Source organism: Talpa europaea (assembly GCF_964194135.1).
Source record: "Talpa europaea genome assembly, chromosome: 5".
In the NCBI taxonomy this organism is placed as follows: domain Eukaryota; kingdom Metazoa; phylum Chordata; class Mammalia; order Eulipotyphla; family Talpidae; genus Talpa; species Talpa europaea.
In genome coordinates, this window is record NC_140071.1 from 137985556 (window position 1) to 138000952 (window position 15397).

The 15397-nt window shown below is 44.8% G+C and overlaps 2 protein-coding genes across 13 annotated transcripts in view; one reads left to right on the top strand and one right to left on the bottom strand.

Annotated features, from left to right (window-relative positions):
- Positions 1-3302, top strand: part of FBXL5 (F-box and leucine rich repeat protein 5) — a gene marked incomplete at both ends in the record, with an annotated part of 35958 nt that extends 32656 nt beyond the window's left edge. For all 12 annotated transcript variants that reach the window (XM_084233431.1, XM_084233433.1, XM_084233429.1 and 9 more), the window contains one exon: positions 3226-3302. In XM_084233431.1, coding sequence (XP_084089557.1) covers positions 3226-3302 — 77 coding nt within the window. The remainder of the gene's footprint in view (positions 1-3225) is intronic.
- Positions 3303-6596: 3294 nt separating this feature from the next.
- The window catches only part of CC2D2A (coiled-coil and C2 domain containing 2A), a gene marked incomplete at its 3' end in the record, with an annotated part of 60708 nt that continues 51907 nt past the window's right edge, over positions 6597-15397 (bottom strand). Inside the window, exons 28-34 of the mRNA XM_084233769.1 lie at positions 14283-14372; positions 13386-13499; positions 11847-11981; positions 11165-11287; positions 9990-10048; positions 8119-8296; positions 6597-6785 (exon numbers count right to left, since the gene is read on the bottom strand). Coding sequence (XP_084089895.1) covers positions 6597-6785; positions 8119-8296; positions 9990-10048; positions 11165-11287; positions 11847-11981; positions 13386-13499; positions 14283-14372 — 888 coding nt within the window. The remainder of the gene's footprint in view (positions 6786-8118; positions 8297-9989; positions 10049-11164; positions 11288-11846; positions 11982-13385; positions 13500-14282; positions 14373-15397) is intronic.

The following is a 15397-nucleotide window of genomic DNA, read 5'->3' on the forward strand; positions in this document are numbered from 1 at the left end:
GTCCTGTGTTGAGAGAGACGTTTGCTGGTGATGAGCCAGATTTTGAAGGGAGCTGCCTTATGAGTCGCCAGCGTCTGGGAGTGCGGCTCTCACCTGCCATCCCGGGCCTCGCCTGTCTTCGCTTCCTTCTCACGCTGCCTCCCTGTTTCTGTTGCGTTTATCCTGTCCTGCGTTTGCCAGTTTGCCACCTCTCCCGAGCACTTCCTCTGATAATGAAGGGTCTCTCTGTTAACGTTGCCTGTCCTTGCCTTGCTCTGGGAATTGCTGTTCTCCCATTTTTTCTGCAATATAGACTAACTTAAGTCAAAACAGTGGCTGTCTTCACTTCTGCTTTACCCCAGGCTGTCACTAGAATAAAACCCTCCAAGGGATGAATCCTTTGTGGATTCTTGGGATCAGACAAGCCTACTCTGTCGTTGACCTTTCTGTGTTTTGAGGTCATTAGTATTAGTTTTTGGTTAGACTCTTTTCACATTTGCAAACACTTGAGTTCTCTCTCTTTTATAGTTAGAATCCCAATAAAGCTCAGACATTCCAGTGCGCATTTGAACATACATCAATGTAAGTGAGAACTTGGTTTTGTGATGAGTAAGGAGATGCTGACAGGTCCCAGGATCGGGCTAGCTTCCTGCTAATGCAGGGCCCATGTTCTTAGGCCACCGTTTCTGTTTCTCCCCATTGCTCCTCCCACCCCTCAGACTTTCACAGAGCCACGCACATGGTCAGTGTGAAGGTGAGGGGTGCTGACCTGTCTTTCGGGGAGGCTGGTGAGGCGGTGTGGCCTTGGGAAGATCTGAGTCTCTAGAATAGCCTCCTTGATCCAGGTGACGTCTTTTAGTCTCCCTTTGTTTTTTCCCTACAAGCCAGGAGCATCCTTCACTTTGTTGCTTTCAGCTGTCACTCGAGGTTTTTCCCTCAGCCACTGTTGAATTCGGTACACAGTTTTTTCAGCTTTGTATCCTTTTTAGAAATAAGATCATGGACATTTTGAAGTATTTGGGGGGAAATTTAAAGTCTCCATGTCTCTTCCTTTTATTTCTCCCTTTTAAAAAGATTTGAATTACATACTAAGAAATTGATCAGCAGATAATGTGTTCACAAAACCACCAGTTCAGGCATTTCACCACAGGGACCAAGCAGGCGGTGGTTGGCGAGGTGAGGCAGGCTTGGGTCTTTGAGAAAGGCAAGAGCTGATTGGCAGGCAGAGCTCTAGGTCATCGACATTCAGGTGAGGAAGGAGGTGTGGAGGGGAGGGATGGTAGGAGGCTCAGCTGGTGCAAATAGTTGAAGCTGAAAATAAGTTCAGCGGGAAAATCTGGTCAAAGCTGACAGTGGAAAAGAGTTTCAAATTACAGGATTTCTCAGGCCATTTCTAAGAAATGTCTAGGTGCTAAGAATTTTATTTTGACTTTGTATTAAAATGACTAACATAGTCTCTTATTTCAAGGGAAAACAAAAATACTTGCTTGTGAATATTGAGTATTTGCAACACTACTTTTCATTTTGAAATAGGACAGATTTTAATTTCTATTACATGAAAATGGACTTGTAGTAATTCCATTTTACATTTGAAATAATTGAAACTTAATTATGGACATTTGAAACATAAACTTAATATAATGAGTCACATATTACTGGCTTCAGTGGCAGTTATAAATTTGCAGCCAGCCTTCTCTGATACACCATTTCCCATGTAAACACCTGACCCCCTTTGCAAGTATCAACCTCATTGATTTTAACGGTAAACATAAGTATTTAAAAACGACTTAAATCATAAGCTATTGCAGTTCTTTAGTTTCTTTTCTTACCTACAGATGCATTATTATTTCCATAATGAAAGATACGAACATTATACTTGCTGATTGTAGATCCTAAGAAATGTGTCCTTTGTATTTTGTTTATGTGATTTGGGGAGCACAGGAAATTCAGGGAAATAAGTGTGTTCATTTCCAAGTAGTTATTTTCTTATTTTGTTATTTGCATAATTGCCTTCTCGGGCAACGGATTACTGCTTTAAAAAGCCAAAGCAAATTTAAATAGCTTCTAAGTTAAAGTAGATACAGTTTAGAGTACAATTTCAGTTATGTACTTTACAATAAAATTATATTTCATGTGCTTTTGTGGGATCCTTATATACCATAGTTATAGTATTGGGTTCTAATGGATGAGTAAAGAATTAATGAGTCAGCTGTTCTTTACAGTCTTGCACCACCAGTGAACTCTCTGTCAGTACCCACCCCCCAGATGGTCCCTGGGTCTAGCCGGGGTGTGAGGCTGGGCAGCCAGGCTGCCTGAGCGCATGCTGATGGCCACGCAGGGGAGTCACCCTGATGCCTCTCAGCGCCCTTCCGGTTGTCCAGACGCAGGATTGGTTGTCAGCGTTGAGGGGATTCTGAAAGGCTTTGATCTGGTTAAATCAGCCTTTCCACATTTGCCTGTCTTTATGAATACTGGCTCAGTCTGAGTCCTTAACATTTGAACTGTGCCAGGCTGTCTCTCCTTTGATGTGTTCTGAGCCTCAGCTACATGTCCTAATGGAGCTCTTATCTGCTGTCTGAGCAGCGTGACTGGGATAAAATGTCAGTTATTCCACAATTCTATCACTCTCCTTTGTAATTGAATTATAATTTTTAGTGTGTCTTAGGTATGTTTGTTTAACCACCCACTATGCTTAATTCTGGAAGATAATTTCATCTGCCTTTACCATATGATTTATTTTTACTATAGATGTAAAATAAAAAATATGGAGACATTCTAAGTATATGTGTATATAATTCTTAATTTAAAAAATGTTACATGCTGTCTTTACTCACTATTGGATTCTTTAACTGATGTATTACAGATAGACAGTTTTTGCCTAATTTATATGTCTAAGAAGGCCATTCAGAACATAGGAATTCTGCCAAGTTGGCTCGATAGCTTTGCCTCTGTGGGTTATCTCCTTTCCTTCTTGGATTTTTATTTTGCAAGATTATTGCCAAAATATTCTATCTTTCCCTTCTTTCACTTACTGCTGGGGCCATGAAGGAGATGTTAAACTCAGGCTGCTGTTAGTGATCGCTGAATCTGAGTAATTCCTTTTACACTCACTGTGAGATTTTACTTTCATGATATAAATGGATTGGTATAATAAAAAAATCAATGCTTTAGCTTTTTAATAAGCAGGACTATTTTAATGTAATCTTGAAGAAATTCCTCCTTTCACACTTTTCTGTTTCCATACAGGTCCTCATGCTGATACCGCCAGCGGATGCCAGAACTTGCAGTGTGGTTTTCGAGCCTGCTGCCGCTCTGGCGAATGACCCTTGACTTCTGACCTTTGTCTACTTCATTTAGCTGAGCAGGCTTCCTTTCATGCACTTTACTGACAGCACATTTCTTGTGTTACCCTCCCTTTTTGAGTGTGACTTGTTTTGGCCCCATTTCTTACAGCCTCAGAAAATCCTGATTTACCAGTGAATTGTACAGTGTTGTTTTTCTTGCAAATCATATTTTTGTTTTAGAAAGGGATTAGGTCTTTTCATAAAGGTTGAGGGTAAGAACAGTCTCATCAGATTTCTCTTAAATTGAACGCTTTGAAAAGAATGTCACTAATGCCATGCCATTTAAAGTACATTTTAGATTATTTTGGGTTTTAAAGTCAGTGGGGATTATTGGTTTTCTTTATGTATAGACACTGCACCACGCTTGGTGGAACTTTTCAGACATACATTTCCCAAGGGTTACTTTCAAAGGCTGCACGTTTTGGAAACCAGTCTCTTTTTCATAATGTTTCCTTTATTTGAACAACTCTCAGAGGGCCAATTCAAACATACCCACATATAAGATTCTTTAATGTTCTAGAATAAACTGGTTTCTTGGTGCTAGCTCAGTGAGCTAGCAGAGCACTGGTGGATTTATATTTGCTTTCTTCAGAGACCCCTGTTTCCCACCACTGTCCCTAGATTGTCAAATTGGGGAGGGGGGGAGGATTTTTAAAAATTCCACAATCATTTGAAGAAATGTATAAATAAAACCTTTGAGGACTTTATCAATAGTTTCTTTTTTGTGTTTTGATTTTATTGTAAGTCTCAATTCAGGTTTGCATTAGTATACAATAGAATGAAATATTTTGTCCTTTGAGCTCCAGTGAAATCATGACTCCAACGAACTATGCAGACACCTTTGAGCTTAGTTGTCCTTGAAATTAATTATGCCGTTATCAGAATTTGAATTTGTAAGCTGCTTCTCCTTGCTGTGTAAAAATATAATAGGAGAAAGACCCGCCTTTCAGGAAGACACATACTAAGTCAATTTTATGTCATGTTACATGTAATTTTATGTCATTAAGCCAAGAAGAGTCGGCGTATCCTTGTAAATGCATGCAAGACCGTGGAAGTATTCTTGCTGTCTTGTTCCTTGGGGTCCCTTGTGTTTTTTTGTTTATTTTATTGGGGAAGAGGAGTAGCAGCAGAGAGAGAAACTACAGGTAGACACAGGTTTCAGTTTAGGTTAAGAGCAAATATTATTTTAGTTTTGTCTAAAGGTGAAGGAAGGATCCTTTGACAGGAGCATAAATAAGGAGAAGTCACTCATGCTTTTAAATTTCATTCTGAGGGGAGATGAGCTCTGATGGGAGAGTATGTGCTGGCTCCTGAAGGTTCACCTTCCTCTAAGGGTTTTTTGCACTTTCATTCTTGTGCTGTTAACGACTGCAGAATTCACATTGGGTCCCCACAAGTTTCTTTCGTGTTGAGTAGCGTGGCTGGGAAAGCAGACTGTCTTCACCTTGGGTTTGCAGTCATTTTCCCTTTGCAAGTCTGGCCTCAATGCTAAGAGGAAAACAATTCTTGGTTTTCTTAAGGAACTTGAAATGAGGTCTGAGTTTCCCGAGTAGTTACAAGGCTAGTTGTTTTATTTTGCAGGCTTGACTCTTGTAGTTTACTATGTTTTATTTCCCTAAGTGTGTCATAAAGTTCATCTCAACAGTGAACATCAGGGATTATTTCAAGGAGGACAGATGTGCCTGTGCGGCGAGTCCTCTTGGAACCCCCTTCCTCCCCCGTCTCTCTACTTACACGGACCGCTTGGTGATTGTACTCATTATAGTAACCATGGTGCTGCGTCATCAAGGGGAACTGGTCCCCCATGTAATCAGATGACGGTATGTATTTTGTTTGTTTTTTAAAGATTTATTTATACAAGAGCTGGGGTACAGGACAGAAGCATGGGAGGGTGAGAGGACCCACCAGAGACAGAGTGGGGAACAGAACAGGCATACTGACTGAAACCACTGCTGAGGGGAGCAGCGGGCGAGACAGGAGAGGTCTGCTGCTCCGCCATGTGGGTTGCTCCCTGGCCAGCCGGGGATTGAACTCAAGCTGCAGAGGCTGCGGATAGCTGCATAGCGCTGTGCTCAGCCCCCTGTGCACCGGAGAGGCCTGACAGTATATATTTCGGGGAAAAATTTTCTGCTAATGCTTATGGAAAAAATGGTTATTGCTATTTCAGGACTTGACTTAAATGTTATACTTATATTGAGCAGCTAGTGTTCCTGGGTGTTCTGGGTAATTGAGGTGCTTCCCTCTTGCTGTATCCTATGCTGCTTGGCGTTAGCAAACCATTAAAAAGGACTTGAACCCCACTGGTAATTGGCAGAGCTAGGGTTGCTCCAGAGCTTGTGCTCTTATATGTGCTGTGTTCATGTAGTGTTGGTAGTGACCGATGGGCAGCCCCGACTTCATGCTTGAGGTATCAGGCGTGTAACCGCGTGATGTGATGTGTCCTGAGAGCGGGCGTGCGTGGAAATGAAGCCCCAGTGAGACTTCTCTTTGTTAGTGTTCAGCTGTGGGAGCGCTGCTCAGCTGAGGCACTGTCTCCAGGGAGGGCTCTTCTATTGTCACAGCGTGTCCAAGCTTGTGCTGCTGGGCAGAACGCCTCACTGGGGGGCACTACAGAGCTGCTGCTCACAGTTGTGGGGAGTCCAGGGTCAGGCTGCAGCCTCCTCTTCTTCTGGTCTTGCTGCTTCTAGTCTACAGGGACCCCCTCTCATTTTGTCCATCTGTGGCCTAGAGAGAGGAGAGAAGCCCTCTTGTCCCTTCTTAAAGGGCGTATTTTGGCGAATATTTAAATATAACCCCCCCATATGCTATATTGCCTCAGTGGGGGGTGTGCGTGTGAGGTGTATGCATGCTTGCTCAGCCTTACTGTAGGATAGGTCGTGGGAGACGTTCAGTGTTAAGAATAAAAATTTCATATTGCATAGTAGTTCCTCCTTTCCCCAGAGAAGCTGTGTTCTTTTGCTGGGCCTAAAAGGCGAGTCTGGTATTTTGCTGGACAGGCAGAGAAACGTAGCAGGTGAGCCGGCACAGCAGCGCAGGCCTGACCTCCGAGATAGTGGGAGGAGCTGTGGGTAGTCACTGAATTTAGGGCCGACGGGCAGATGGGCAGACCACCAAATAGAAGCACTTACTTCATATATTTGAAAAGGATTATTTTATTTCATAATTTGCGAATATTTTCTGGTGTGATCCAGATCACTTGAAAATATCCTCATATCCTTGTTACAGTTTTTACATGATATAAAAAAAAGTATACATGAAAGAACAATGGAAAGATTACCTGTTGCGTACAAGGGAGGCAACATAGATCCAAACAGACAAAACATTTCTGGGATATGGGTGGACATACACAGCTAACGCAAATTCAACATTAGGAACGTCGATACTATGCACTCCAGTGCTGTACACGGCTTCGATGAGAGGCTTCATTTCAGAATAGGGCATGTGAAGGGGGAATCCAGAGAACTGAAGGAAAAAAATATTTATAGTCATTAACAAAGCTTTATGGTTTCACTATATTTCTCCCTTATGTGGGAGCCTGCAATTCTTAACATTCTTTTTTTTTTTTTTTTTTTAAGATTATTTATTTATTTATTTATACATGCACTGGGTACAGTCAGAAGCGCGGGAGGGTGAGAGAATCCACCAGAGCCAGAGCGGGGAGCAGAGCAGGCAGAAGGACCGAAGGACACTGCTGAGGGGAGCAGCGGGCGGCAGGAGAGGTCTGCGCGCCATGTGGGAGCCTCCTCCAGTGGCCGGGGAGCAGCCGGGGATCGAACTGGTGCAGTCACTTATCTGTACAGACGGGGTGGTCTGAACACCCTGCTGTGCTGGCTCAGTGACTCGGGGTGTAAGGCATCAGTTGGTCTCTCAGCACCCTCTCCTGTTCCCTTGCTCTGACGCTCCCATTTGCATAGCCTCGCATGGAATGCCAGGGACCCAGGGCAAGCGGACACAGCCCGACCCACTCCCGGACACACTGCCAGACCCGGGGACGGGCCTGTGGCCAGTGTGAGCTCGGGTGCCTGGCTGGGCATATGGGCACACAGGCGTTCTTGCTGAGGACAACATGTGTGTGGACGTCAGTTCTGCCAGAACCATCGGACTGTCACCAAGAGAACTGCTCGCCGTCGAGGGGAGGCAGGCAGAGCGGGGAGACGCGCCATGTCTGACATTTCCTTTACGGCTCAAGCCTCTGAACTGAATATTCTGTTGAGCTGAAAACATCCTGGTGCAAAGTCTGGCCGTAGAAGTTAACGGGTAAGTTTTAGCCCGTGAGTAAAGGTAAATGTCCAGCTTGGCTTCCTGCCCTGTAGCCGACGAGGCTTCCTGCCTTGTCTGGGCCTGCTTTCCCGGCTTTCTCCCCGGCTGTGGGGGGTGAGTGCAGTACAGGCAGTTCACAGAAACACGGAGAATGCTGGGTCACTAGTGAGAATTTTCCTTAGCAATGGAAAGCGATTAGTATAAAATCATATCCTTTTAAAATACCTCATGTAGAGATTTCACTTTAATGACAGTTAAGTCTAATGTGATTTAGCCGATGTTATAGTGACATGAATGCTTGGAATGTATTCTATAAAAGGCATTTTTCATAGGATCTTCTTACCTCAAAAATTAGGGTGTTTTAATTTTATAGGTTCATTTTGCTATTTAATGATAGGTTAGTTAATGAGATTTGAACTTTTAATCACATTTTTTATCTCTGACGCTTCCTCACTGTAGAGAGCAGTGGAGGGTTCTGATTCTGGGAGCCTGTCGCTGAGCCCTGTCAGAGGGTGGGGTGAGACCCAGCACTCACCCTGTAGTCTCCCAGCTGCCTGAGCAGCTCTGCGCGGTGGTCTTCCTCCACTTCGTCCCCCTGGCTCTTCTCCAGCAGGGGCAGGAAGTGGCGCAGGGTGGAGGTGCAGTACCTGTTCCACCGGGTCAGGTGGCGCGGCCTCCAGTCCATGATTTTTTCTTTCAGTATTTTTTCAATTCTGTTCATAAAAAAATAAACTCCAGTTTTGGTGACCTTTACCTCGTAAATAACATCACAGTTTGCATGTAGTGGCGATTCAGGTGATCACATAACTGCAGTTCACTAAGCACAGAGCCCAGTTCAGGCTAATTCCCGATGACTGAAAAGTTAGCGCTTGCTCATAGGGACCTTGTAGGGGAACGGAGCTGCACACAGGAGCGTGCTCTGCTGAGAGACACAATGTGTTGAAAATGCAGCGCCCCTCCCACAGCAGAGGGGCCCTGGGTAACGGGGATGGCTGGATTTGATAGTTTTAGCAGAAGACTTTTATGGTTAGGAAACGCTTCATCACTTTGTTCAGATAAATTATAGACTAGGCATAAAGGGTGGGGTTCGTGTTGAAAATTTCAAATATTTGCAGGGCTATTAATGCTGCATTTTCATTCTTTTCCCCAGAATGACCCCTACTCATAAGGATTGTTTTTCTGAATTGCCTTAAACCTGCCCTTAAATAGCCATCATTGCCATTTAATTTTTCATACTCTGCTGTGACACTAATGGGACAGGTATGGGAGTCCACTTACGCAAGAGGAAGAAAAATCTCTACCTTTTATTGGACCCTTATATACCAGGTGCTGTGCTCACTGCTTCTTAAACATTTTTATTTAACTTTAACTATAACTCTACGGGGTGGGATATTGTTCCAATTTTAGTTTTGAAGGGACTGTTTGAGGGTGGGGAAACTGGGATTTGAATTGAAACTTGTTTCAATTCCAGAGGTGCATGCATCCCTCAACAAATGCGCAGATGGGGCCCAGCCTGCTTCCCGCTGCTGGTAGCCCCAGGATCTGCTGCTGCAGGCGTAAAACACACTCATGTTTGTAATTTCAAGGTAGTTTTGAGTAAAAGTGGATGAACTGCCTTGCACTTTGTAATACTGGAGAACTAAGTGTCTTGAATCTAAGCAACAGTATCCTCAAGCTATTAGAAGAAACAAAAGATGTTGGGGGCGGGGGGGGCAATTAGTTACTCTAGGTGGGGGTCCCAAATAAGATTTAATTTGAAACTTGTTGTGGAGAGTAACTTTGTGTTTTCTGGTAATACCACCTGAGAAGAAGTCCTGGTTAATCTCCTGTAACATGGCCTGCTGCTCTTCACTCAGCTTGACACAGTAGAGGGGGTACAGGCACAGGTTAGAATCAGAGAACACTTCCTCTAACACTAAACAAGGGTGTGGACCTTGGCGCTTCAGTTCCCACACAAGCGAAGCCAGGAGGCGGCCTATTTTACGGAGTTATAAGGATTACAGGGACTCACATAAACTCTTAGAGCCACCTCCATGTATTAGGGTTATAAACGACCGAGGCTCTGTAAGCCACTAATTGGACAAAAGCGGTGCATTTAAGCTGAGGATGATATGTTTGAACGAGACCCATAATAACATGATGTCGAGCTCTAATCCGAGGTGACGGTTTCGGAGAACTACTTCCCTGGAGAACAGTCCTGTTTGCCCCACACCCTGCGGATGCTAGAGCCTCCTCTTGGGCCGTGGGATTTAGAGATCACGTTTGTAATCGGTACTTGGTATCTACAAACACACATTAAAGTTTAATTGCACAAATTATTTCACATTGATCCAGGCTCAGAACTGTTTAGTTTGGCTTTATCCTCCCGGTGACAGGGCACGGGTGGATTTACGGGCCTCACGTGACCTGTCTTGCAGTTCAGCGGCGGCCCCCTTGTCTGTGCGCTGGTAAATGAGCTCTTCTGGCTGTAAAAGAGGAAGCAGCTCAGTGATTCTAGCAAGTCACATATATTTAATTTGAATAATTGTACATCCTCTTTTAAATAGTTTTTTTAAATTATGAAATCTCAGACACTGAATCGGATGTAGGGAGTAACAGATGCCAAAGTACTCATGACCCATTTAATTAAAACATCACATTATAGTGCTGTGATGTTCCTTCTTGATTTCATTCCCTTAGAAATTTTTAGCACTCCCTCATGCCACATTCATTGGTGGAGCTCAGCAGATCTCCCCCTCCAATTTTGATTTGTCAGTCGTTTCCATAACTGTAATTTTGGGATTACAGCTTTCCACCTTCATAGATGCACATGCTTCACTCACCCTCCGCCACGGTCCCAGTAGAGCTAGGCACGTAGTAAAATGTGTTTATGGTTCTACTACAAATATACATATTCCTAAGCAATGCCCTTAGCGATGGTATCAAACATTTGTAGATTGCTTACTGAGATTCTCTGTGTAATTACTTTAATGCCTTTCATTATGTACCATAATTTATGCTGTTCTGGTTCCTGAGCTGCTACAGTGTGCCTTTTGCAAAGGGGATGCAAACATCTTGCATGTGTCACCTTGTACACATGGGAGAATTTCTCTAGAACAGGGTTTTAAATCTCTTTTTTTTGGAAAGGTTTGATCCACAGTAAAACATACCTTTTATGTACACACCCAGTATGTACATATATATCTGACCATCAAATGAAAAGTTGTAAATAATTCTCATACTTAACAACCTATGACTGGCCAGAACCCTCTAGATTAATTTTTTGAGCACCCTAGTGGGTCCTGCCCTTCAGTTTGAGTTCACGTCTCAGTAGCAGACATGGACTTAATTTATGAATTGGGACCAACATAAAAAAATTACATTGATTTTATGATATTTTGATGTCATGGGATTCCTTATATCAAATTTTCACATCTATTGGTCATGCTATTGATGGGGTCTTTCTTATTGGTATATTTCTGTTGTGAGTCTACTATTGAGACTGTCTTGGAGCAGAATCCGGGGTGAAAACATAGCTGACTACTTAGCTTAATGACTTCACATTTTCAATTTCTTTGTCTACACTTAATAAAAGAGAATACCTGAACACTGGAAAGGCCAGGATATGGAAGGTTTCTTGAAAAGAAGGATTTCCAGAGCTTGGGCTTGGTGACATCAAAACTTATCCTTAGTGGAGAATCGTATCGTTGAATATTAAACCAAATCTAAGAAAGAAGAGCACATTAGCAGATAGGGTAGCAGGTGTGCACGCGTGTGTCTGTGCTCACGTGCTTGTGCACATGGAGGAGCAGTGGAGAGACACAGTAACAAGTGAGCGAGGAACGGGTGCAGGACACGCCACTGTGCTTGGCGCCTCACTCTTCAATACATGTGAGTATGTATATACATTTTTTTTTTGCCTACATAAAAATTTAAATCAGTAGGCCAGAGGAAAAAAGAAAAGCAACCATATTTGAGAGGAAATGAGGGCCTCCCTGGTGGTGCAAGGGGTTAAGCACAGCTCTGTGAAGTTAGCTGCAGCCTTTGCGGCAGGAATTTGATCCCCAGCTGGCCAGGGAGCAACCCACATGGCTCAGCAGACCTCCTGTCTCGCCCGCTGCTCCCCTCAGCAGTGTATTTCAGTAGATCCGCCTGTTCTGCTCCCTACTCTGTCTCTGGTGAAGCCTCTCACTACCACCCCCCCCCCCCCCGACCCACACCCCAGTTCTTGTATGCATAAATAAATCTTTAAAAAAAAAAAAAAGAGGACATGATAATACTTACATTATCAGGGCCAATTAAACAGCCCACACTTTTTAGGGGACAGAAGGTATCATATTGTCCGTAACAGTGGCCACTGCAGGGATTCCATATCAGGTAACGACTTTGCTCCCGAGTCACTACATAGGCAGTTGGTCCCTAAAGGGAAAGAGCCGTCAAAACATTTTCCAACCGGTCATGCAATTGAAGTCAAGAGTAGTTGGCACAGACAATTCATTAAGTCAGTTCTAAAATCCATGTCAAAATGAGTTTGAAGTTCTAGGTTGCACTTGATGTGAAATAAAATGTTCATTGTTGCAAAATCTTGCCTCTGCTCCTGGTGTAGCTGGTGATTCAAGGGGGCTAAGTGGTCAGATCCCTAATCAGTGTATTTTAGGATTGACTGAAGATTCTTCTTGGACCAAAGCAGCATTCTCTTTAGAAGCATTTTCTCTTTAGACTCAGTAAACTGGGTTTTAAGTATTTCCAGTGCTGATCAGGTCTGAGTACTACGTCTGTTTTGAATGCAGTAACTGACATTACTCTGAGTGGATGACCTTGCAGGCGCCTAAATTCTTTGGAAGGATAGGAACTATTGGACAGTGACTACACCCTGGGAGGCAGTGGGATGGGCTGGAGCCTGAAGAGGGGCTTGATTTTACTTGGAATCCTGTATATTACTGGGTTCTTTTTTTTTTTTTTTTTTTACAATAAGCATTTCAATGAGCACTTACTTATTGCAATGAACGATTTCATTCGATGCTCACAATAGCTTTTTGGGAAAGGTGGGGCAAAAATTATCCCCATTTCCTTATAAAGCTCAGCGTTGTGAAGTGACTTGCTGAGTCACACAGCTCACAGCGTGACTGGAGCCTTATGCCCAGGCCCTATGACTTCAAGCCTCATTCCTTCCCTTATACCAGGTGATTCGGAAGGTAATGCTGGGGGTGGGTTAGGATTCAGGTGTGACACTGCCTGCCCAGCAGCACCTCCCAAGGCTTCCTAGAGCCTCGGAGCTCTTCCTGAGGCTTTCCACCCCCTTGGATAAGCTGCCTTGATCCATGCAAATTTTTATGTCCCTAATTACCCAACATGTCTCCAATTTAGGGATATTGGTAGTGGGCTGGGGAAACAAATTTTCATAGTCCGAAAATCTCCAATCGAAAACAACGATGATCTCCAAGCAGAGCTGCTGAGAGTCTAGTGCTTGCCCCTGGGGTTGTGAGCTCTGCAGCTGCCTGTAGAGCCAGCAGGCGGAGCAGGGACATCACTTCCCTGCCGTGCTTCTGGGGTCCCCTTCACACCTTAGCCTGGCCTGAGGGGGAGAGGATTCTGAGTCCATGGACAGGAGGAGACCCTTGGTAAAAGGATAGAGCCAGGCAGGAGCTTGGGATTGCAAAGGGCCCAGATTTGCACAAACATTTTCCGAAGCCTGTGTAGCGCCTGGTTACTTCTTGCTATCTGGGCCACTGTCCAGGATCGTTAAGAAAATAAGTCCTGCCCATCATCAACACAGTGGGTCAGCCAGCGCCAGCCCCCTTGAGTCAGCCTGGGTGGACTTACCTCAGGAATTGCACTGCCCATCGCCAGCCAGGCCTTCTTGCCCAGGGAGAGAAAGTAATTACACAGTAGTACTGCGTGCTCCTCCTCGTCTCCTGCCAGGAGGTCCAGAAATTGCTGACAAAAAGAAAAAAAAGATACATGTTGCGTGGATCCACCGCTTCAGTCTAGACTGACTATAGGCAGGGTCAGCGTGGTGGCTCCAGGGCACAGGCATGGCCTAGGCTGCTTAGGCCTTCTGAGAGCCCAGGGTGGTGTCATTTCATTTCTAAAGCAAGTGTTATCTTGCCAAAATGTAACAGGCAACAAACATTTTTGAAGTCAAATTGTTCAGTTTAGAGCTATCCTTCAAAAGGAAGCTGTAGAACAGAGCTCCGTTTTCTGCAAACACAATTCAACATGAGGGCCAGGGCAGAATGGGCACCTGGTTAGTTTCCCGTGTCAGGGATGCTGAGGCCGCCCAGGTGGACGGGGAGGTCCGGGAGGCAGAGGCCAAGGTGCTTGTGCAGAGCCAGACCTCGCCCCGCCAGCCATGGGATGGAGACCGAGAGCCCGCGAGTGAAGCCAGGCCAGGTGTGTGCAGTTTCCAAGTGTGACTTGGTGCGGCGCTTTGACTCTCTCAGTGACTAAGACTGGGGTGTCGTTAAGATAACCCTGGGAGGATAAATCAGCACTAAGACATCGGAAGTGTCTGGGTTTGGGGTTTTTTTTTTTTATTCTTTGTGCAAATTAGTAATTTTTTTGAAACTTCTGCACTTTGGGGAAACTGCGTGAAGAAGAGAGAATATAGCTCGTCCTGCCAGAAGGATGGGAATGTAGGTTCCCGGACTGACTGAGGGCCAGGGCGGCTCAGGACAAGCAGCCGGCCAGCCTTCCTCGAGGGGAGGAGGGACGACTCACGTCAGACGTGCTCCACAGGTCACAGACCCCAGCGAAGGAAACGCTGTCCGGCAGGAAAGGGATCAAGGACACGTACCGAGCCACCAGCTCCTGTTTAAACAAAAGGACCTTTAAAAACTAAGTAAAACAAAATTGAGCAGGCCACACCACGAGCACCTCTGGGAGCACAACCCGCGCCCCACGAGCTTCCCGAGTGCCGTGCGCATATTTTCTCTCTCAGTGCCACCCAGGTCACGGCGGGAAGGTCACACGATTCCCGTGTTCACCGGCTGGAACTGGCTCCTGGCTCTCCCGGAAACGCCCTCATCATTTCTTTCTGGTTTCCGTGCTTCCTTTCTCGTATCAGAAGACTCTCCCGGGTTATTTTGTTTTCTCTAGCTCCGGAACGCTGTCGTTGCTCTGAGGAGCCCTGGTTGCTCTCAGGGAACAGTCCTGGCTGGCTGTCTTCAGAGTATGATCACTTCCATATCTGCGTTCTTTGTGGCCTGCTTCTGCAGTTGTTTTTGCTAACTCTTACCTTCAGGGTAACTTGTTTCTCTGTTGTTGATGTTCCAGTTGCTTGGAACTTTTTCTGTGAATTTTTTTTGAGGCTGAGTTTCAACATTCTTCCAGAGGTCTTGCGTTAGAGGTACTACCAATAGGGGGCCCTTTCAGTGACATGTTTGCTTCAGGTTTTTTAGGTCATACAAGGAGTGTAAATTCCAGTCTCAAATGTGAGTCAACACTGCTTAGTGATTAAGAATTCTAGGAAAGACTTTATCTCGCTTCCATCCAGAGTCAGGGCTGGGACAGGCAGGATTCCTGCCCTGCAGGTGGTTTCCTAGTTTACCCACCTGCTATACTATCCTTCCAGACTCCACCAGCTCTAGCCCCAAGCATCGTCCTGCCTCCCTCAGCCCTCTGGGAATCCCCTACAACCTCGCAGCAAACACTACTTCAAGTCCTCATCTCTATGAAATCGGGTTTCTTGTGCCATCTTTGGGTTTCCTTGATTTAAAAAATGTTCTAAGTATTTTACTTCCTCTTAAGTGTTCTCTGTGGGGAGAAGTTTCACGCAAACACTACGCTAGAGAGAATAGGAGCTCCTATTGCAGTCCTCAGTAAAATTTGATTAC